This window comes from Rhagoletis pomonella, unplaced genomic scaffold (genome assembly GCF_013731165.1).
Source record: "Rhagoletis pomonella isolate Grant_MI unplaced genomic scaffold, Rhpom_1.0 Rhpom_scaffold_00001, whole genome shotgun sequence".
Classification (NCBI taxonomy): domain Eukaryota; kingdom Metazoa; phylum Arthropoda; class Insecta; order Diptera; family Tephritidae; genus Rhagoletis; species Rhagoletis pomonella.
The window spans coordinates 55,578,763-55,585,914 of record NW_023458555.1 but is presented as its reverse complement, the minus strand read 5'-3'; the positions used below and the strand labels follow the sequence as shown (position 1 = coordinate 55,585,914).

General features: G+C 37.0%; 1 protein-coding gene across 2 annotated transcripts in view; it reads left to right on the top strand.

Annotated features, from left to right (window-relative positions):
• Positions 1-6,135: 6,135 nt before the first annotated feature.
• Positions 6,136-7,152, top strand: part of LOC118746310 (succinate--CoA ligase [ADP-forming] subunit beta, mitochondrial) — a 56,081-nt gene continuing 55,064 nt past the window's right edge. The window contains exons 1-2 of one of the 2 annotated variants that reach the window (XM_036480162.1): positions 6,136-6,221; positions 6,316-6,387. In XM_036480162.1, the coding sequence (XP_036336055.1) occupies positions 6,322-6,387 (66 nt within the window). In that variant the 5' untranslated portion in view covers positions 6,136-6,221; positions 6,316-6,321. Of the gene's footprint in view, positions 6,388-7,152 lie in introns of both variants that reach the window. The other variant, XM_036480170.1, reaches the window with a different exon arrangement.

Genomic DNA, 7,152 nt, shown 5'->3' with positions numbered 1-7,152 from the left:
CAACTGTGACAACTTCTGTTATACTATGTCTCCATTGTGAGATTTAATGAAGATTTAGCCCTCTGACGAGATTTGACGTTAAATCTTTTGAGATTTACCATATAAAAGTAAATCTCGAAAGGCAGTAGATTTAAGTTAAATCTTCGTAAAATCTTCAATGATATTGATCAATAAGTACAATTTGTTGGATGTGGCAACCACAAATTCACATGCCATAAGTCAAATGACATTTGTGTTTTAAATATACAGTTGAGGACATTGAAATCTAGCCTATCATAAGAACAAGTATATCATGAATTTTCGTATTTTTAGGGATTTTTATATTTTTGTTAGTTTGGGAGGAAAATTAGTAATACATATTTACATAACTTTGGTTGTAATAAATTAAGAAAATATTTGGGCAATTCACAAGGTGTTGTGAAGTTATATTTTCCTAACAAAAGTTGTGTTAAAACACGACGGTTGTGAACACCTGTTACGATTATTTATTATATCTCAGCACTTAACCCTACATAACACCGAATAAACATAGGTTGCAGAGTTGTATCGTCATGTGTTATTTTTCTTCACAAAACAATAACAACATTTTTACAACTGTCATGAAATATCATGACTTCACGACAAACACGACAAATACGACACCTTGTGAATTGCCCAATTATATTAAAAACTAAAAATTTAGAAGAAATGTTTTATAGTAATATCATGCAAAGTCTTCTCCGCTTTCTATAAGTCATTTACGCGCTGCGACAAAAAATTTATAAATTTCGGTAATGGTTCTGCTTCGATAACATTGCACCGAACATCCTCTAGAACTCAGTTCGTATTCATGATTTGCCAAAGGCCCACGATTGGATTTTCGGTTCCCTCCTATGAATAAGAGAGTTCTACAAAAATCCAATAATATTAAGAATTCATATAATGAAATTCCGCTTGGTACCTTCCTTTTATCTCTCTGTATATCAATGTCCGCAACTGTATTTATAAAATCATAAATATTTAAAAATGTGAACGTCAAACATATCTCGTTGTGGTAATGGAGCCGGTTGTGATTTAGCAACTGGATTTATTAAATCTTAATGGATAAATCTCTCAATGGAGACATAGTATTACAACTTGATATACAAACCCTTGGTGGTTGCCATAGAAGTTATTGAGCAAAAAGTTAAAAAGTTACCATATTATTTTTAATAAATTCTTAATGTAAATGGAAAAAAGTAAAAAACACGGAGCACGGAGATTTTAAATTTAAAAAAGAAATCGGAGTAATCGACTCCGATCGGAGCAAAGTCCCGTCTGACATAATGAAACCGCGTTTCCTGTCGAAAAACTTATTACTGAGAATATTTACATTTTACAGTTTATTTAATCCTCCCATTCGGCTTTGTTTACTTTTACTTAAGAAATTTCATCGTCGCCGGGAATGCGGAATCTTGTATTATATCATTCTTTGTTACCATATAAGTGTTTAGCGTTGGACAATTTTTGCTCTTAAAATTAAGGCAATTATGTCAAGCAAAAATAAAACCACTCAAAAACGCGAAAATGTGGTTGATTTCAGACCTAGAGTGGTAGATGTGGCAGATGCTCAATAAAGTGGAAGATCTACCACAATGTGGTAGAAGTACGATCACTGGTCCAAATGAACTCTCATGCTTTCGGCAACCGTCCAAGTGAGCTCTCATGATTTCGGCAACCGGCCAAATGCAGTATTGTGCTTTCGGCAGTCAATAAAATACGGCGGTTGCCAACGCGAATTTATACAAGGTGGTGTTGTAAAATCAGCTGATTTTTCGTCTTACATGTATTTTGTTTTTGCTTTTACTGATTTGACAGTACACCCATCAAAAGCAAAAACCAAATACATGTAAACTTTGGAGCGAATTGAGATTTGACATAACACCCTCAATACAAAATACATATGGTTGTCGTTGTTGTAATCTAAATTCGCCAGTAACACTACCTTGTATAAATTCGCCTTGGTGGTTGCTGGTTTCGTGCACGTTCACTCGGAATACTGGTTTGCCGAAGTCAACATCAGTATGAGCTGTTACAAGTATCGTTCACTTGCGGTGGCTGTATTTGCAAGCTCTCCAGGCTATGTGCTGGTGTTCGTTCATCCGCACTGTCGTCAATTGTCACAGTTCAATTGTCATTATCGTGTCATCAACTGTTGTCATAGGTATGCACAGTCAATAATGATAAGCGAAAAGCTCGTTTTAACTGCCAATTGCGGCGAAAGTTTCTCTACAGTGAAACAGCTGTTTTTTGTTTACATTTTAATTGTTCTTTATAACCGCCACTGCAACAGACGGGATTTCTTTTAAATAAAATACACCGCGTGACAATTGATTATAAACATGACAATAGTTATAGCGGAGAATTTTTTCCAGTGCACGCGAATAAGGCTGTTAGACTATGTTCAAACAGGCACCTAATTGGCAATTAGGAACATTTTCACCAATTTTGGTACGCACGCAGTCGAATTTGTTGCTAGCATCTGATCTGAGAACAAAAATCGGAAATTGAGTTTTCTTCATGCCTACGCTGTTCAATTTCGGTTCGTCACATAAAAGTTGTATGCCCTACAAGAACAGTTATAGTAATTTGATTGATCATTAATTAGTCTGTTCCTTTGAACTTCGAACTAAAACCTGTGGAACTGTCAAACAACAATTTTACTCTCTCAAATGAGAGTATAAGGAGAACAGAAGTGAATGGGAACGCAAAAAGCACTATTTCCTGGTAAAATGTCAGTCGGTTTGTTTACATGTCATTTGTACAACACTTATTTGGCTGAAATATCACTAACTAAGAGCGTGTGTGAATCGGAAACAAAGTTCTATGGGGAAAGCTGTTGAGTAATATGTTTACTATGGCGAGACAGTTTTGCCAATCTGCTGTGTGAAATGAAATCTTTTTTGACAGTAGTAAATTTTTGATAGCCGCAGATTTATGCGGAATAAAATATTACAAATTGAAGTGAAATTAATATTTTAAGAAAACGTTTACCACTGTTGATTGCAATTCATCAATCCAAGCTTTTATTTGAGGAAAAATTACACATATCAACAATCTTTGTGATTGTCAAAATTTTCTATGCATTTGTCAAAAATTTTACTAGCCTCATGAGCTACTGAAATTTTCTTCACCTCATAGTTGTCAAAAATTTACTCGCCGCGAACTTTGTTACCGATTCACACACGCTCTAATTATTAAAATCTATACATATTCAAATATTTCGTTGTTTACTTCCATTTTTGTACAAATGCGAATGGCAATTATATTAGGGAAGTTTTAGTTTTTTAAACTATAATTTTATTTGAAATTTTGTTGCGAACGATCTTCCAGATTTTATTATATTGCATCATGCTGGCGATGGGGATCTCAATCAAGTACTTCCATCAACTTTTTGAGAGCAGTATGAAAAACGTGATGAAAAAATTTGCGTACATATGACTTACCGTCTTCCTTCAACTTATGTCCTTATGTATTGTTCTCCTTTTAGCCAACGCAAAATTTGCAAATGCGTTAGTAAGATAAATGAGAATGTGTTAGTTTCCATTACACAAAATTTTGGACAGTAAATTGGTGCCGTTATTAGGTTGACCTGTAACACACTTACCTCTACATACATAAGCAAACAATTCAAAGTGTTCATTCTTTATTCGAAAGTGAGACCAAAATTCAGATTTACAGCCCTATTCTGCAACTCTTTCGTATTCGGATTCGTATTTTTCCGAATCGTATTTTCGAACTTTCGAAATGCGTAACAATGACATACCTAAAAACGAATGAGCATGGGCGTAGCCAGGTAGGGGCAGGGGGGTGCTCGAGCTCCCCCCCTAACTTTCAAATTTTCCTTATATATATATAAAATAGTACCCTGAAATGCCAGCTTAATAGGGTCGAGCCGCGCCCCCCCTCCCCCCCTAAATTTCATTCTGGCTACACCGATGCGAATGAGTAAGCTTTTTTGCGTAATTTTGTACGAAAACAATTCTGTGTCGGAGGCGAAATAAAAGATGTAAATCGATGTGTGTTTGCTAGAAATATTGGTGGTGTTCATTTAAACAGATAAATTTGCCTTTTGCATATACGTATATTTTTATCCACTGCTTTATATAAACGATCAAAAAAGAATATTTGTTACCCCTTATCGAGAAACTTGGGTCCGGTTTAGTTAATGTACAACGATTTTCGGTTGTTGTGTCCAAACGCATAACCCGAATCCAAAAACTTTAACACACACGTGTAATAAAAGGATTCATATTTTATTTAAGATAAATGTTTCGAATTTCCTACCACTAGCTTATTAATAAACTCGGTTTGCACTACGCACTGTTTTGCAAATTTCGTCGTGGGTTCTGCGCAAAAACACTGTGGACGGCGTAGCCGTAGTGATATGCACAAGAAATGTTGTATACCTTTGGCATGCAGAAGCCCCTCTTCCCCGCAACACTGAAAGGAGAATTCTACTTAGTAAGGGTTAAAATCCCTAAGCGCGGCCGAAGGCAGAAGCAAGCGCAACAGGTGGTGGACCTAACAAAGTGCATGTTTTCAATGGCTTGGAAGAAGCTGTTATTGCATTAACTGGATTGAGACCAGAGCTTCAGGCATAGGAGGAGATCTGGCTTGTGGTTCAACTATTCAACCAGAAGTTGACTTAGAGGCGCCCATGGTTACTATGCTCGACAGCTCCGCATACCTTTGTGAATCCATTGCCATAGCGCCCGCTTTCTCTGCTGCTATAATTGCAAATACATCAGAATCCATAATCTTCCTCAAAAAATTTAAAATTAACCAATTTTGCGATAAACAAGCACATGATGAGTGTTTTTTTTTTATTCCTTTCCACTTTGTTTTCCTTCATTCAGCTTTCTTCGAAAAACAACTGATAGCTGGCAATGCTGCACATATTTCCGCAAGGGTTGCAGCATGTGGATTTTTCGTTTTTCGCAGCGTAGCTACGAATTACAAATTACGAAAGTTCGGGTTCTAGAATAGGGGGGTTAATTTTCTCAATTTGGTGTCGATGTTGGGAATATCGAGTCTTTTTATCCCGCTATTGATGGATCCCGATACAGCGAAACCTTAATTGGCCATTCAAATACAATTTTCCTCGCTTTGCTTGACAGTTCAAACTTTGACAACAAAGCGTGAAACGCTGAAGGTATGCTACAATAAACGCTTTGACAGCTATTGCGTTCTCCTTTTCCTCCATTTATTTATCTGTAAAATAGATAACGATATAATAATATGCGTTAATAATAGCAATAAAAATTCCTATTTATCCTATTTTTGTCATTAAATGCAAATGCAAGCGCACGAGAAAAGATACATGTAGACAGCTTATTGCCAAAGCGGGCAAAAGTTGAGAGTTGCCCAAGATTTTGTTTCGTTTTGCTTTGCTTTGCTTCAAACGTTTTTTATGTGAGCATACTCATGCATATGCCTACATCGATCTTATATGTCAAAGCAAAGAACTATCAAGGAAAGCGAAGAAAGTTGTATGTGAATCAGCCTTAAACGAGTACTCTATCGATACTTTCGGTTCAATATCGTGTTCCTATCCAAATATTAGTTGCGTTCCATATGCTTCACGATTTGCGGGAAAAGCTGTTTTCGCCATTAATAAAGCTTATGGAAGGTGGCCACATGGAACAGCTTCCTGCAAATAGTAAACCATCTGGAACGCCAGTATTGTGATAAAAGCTTTGTTTCTTAACAGATAATTATCACTAATTTCTTCTGGAAAGCGTTTCTTAACCCAAAAAAACTAGCAGAAACTAGCCGCTCTCTCTCGTTCTTATGCTCTTCTTTTTTTTGGCTCTCCTGCTAATTTCTACTAGTAAAATTTTTATTAGCAGAAACTAGCAGCTGTCAAAATGGATAAAGTATAATTCGCTCCAAATATTTTCAATAGTCAAATACACCGATCTGCTGATTACTTGCTAGTTCCTGTTAGTTTTGCGTTTCTCTACTTTTCCATTTTTTCGCTCTCTATGAGCTAAATTCTTTCAATTTTCTCATTATTCTTCTTCCTAATAATTATCTGCTAGAAAAGAAAAGAAAAGAAACAAAGCCAAATATTGAACGTGTAGTGCTCGCCAAAGACTATTAGTGATTTGTATCAATTTGGCAGCACTATTTAGTTTGACATTTGGTTCGATTTTTCTACGCAGACGGATCGTTCATTTCACGGTTGACATTTTTCGGTGGTGCGAATTTATATACGATTTATATATTATTCGATTTAATTATAAACGTGAACATCAAACTGAGAAATTGTATATATCTTATTTGTAAAAATAGTTAAAGATGGCTGCTCTCTTGACTCGTGCGGGTATTTTTACTGAAATTGTGAATCCAAAGGTCGGACAAAAGGTATGGTGAAAACTTTTCCAAGATTTTACATAATGGTTGAGTGGTGGATTGTTTGTTCTTGAGTTGAAGGTGAAGGTGGTTAATTGTCGAAGCCCGAGTTTTATCAATTTTTGATAGAGGAAGCTCAGCTGTTTGTGGTTTTATCCGTGACGTAATACTCTTCATTCACTTGGACTTAATTTTTATAACATACACATTTCAATAAGTAGAGTAGGAAAAATAAGGGGAAATGTTTAGTAGCGCTCACATCGTTTTTGGGGTGGGGGCGGAGGGGCCAGGGGCGGAGCCCCCCAAACCGCCCCCACTAGAAAGGGGACAGTCCCCGCTTTCTAACAAGGCGTATCCCCCCTTTTTTTTTGGATCGGGCCACCCCTATGGACGGAATTCCCCGAAATAGTTGTGAGAGCTACTAAACCCCACCCAAAATAAGGAAATCGCTAGGGAATTACTAAGGTGAAATCTTCGGTTATTTGTGTAATGATTGGGAAATGTTTAGCTATTTGTACAACGATTTAGGGGTGGGGGAGGTGGTGTGGGCCCCACAAATCCCCCCCTTAAAGAAAGAGGATTGTCGCCGCTTTATGAAAAGTCACCCCTCCCCTCCCAACCCCACCCCCAGACCTCCGGGGAGCTGTTTGAAAATAGGGGAATTTTAGATTTTTTGCAAGGAAAAAACATAGTTAAACTTGCGTCCGAAGAAGGGGGGCAGAACACCTTTTGCAGAGAACACCTTTCTGCGTAGGCGGCCTTCGGCAGGGCTTAGGG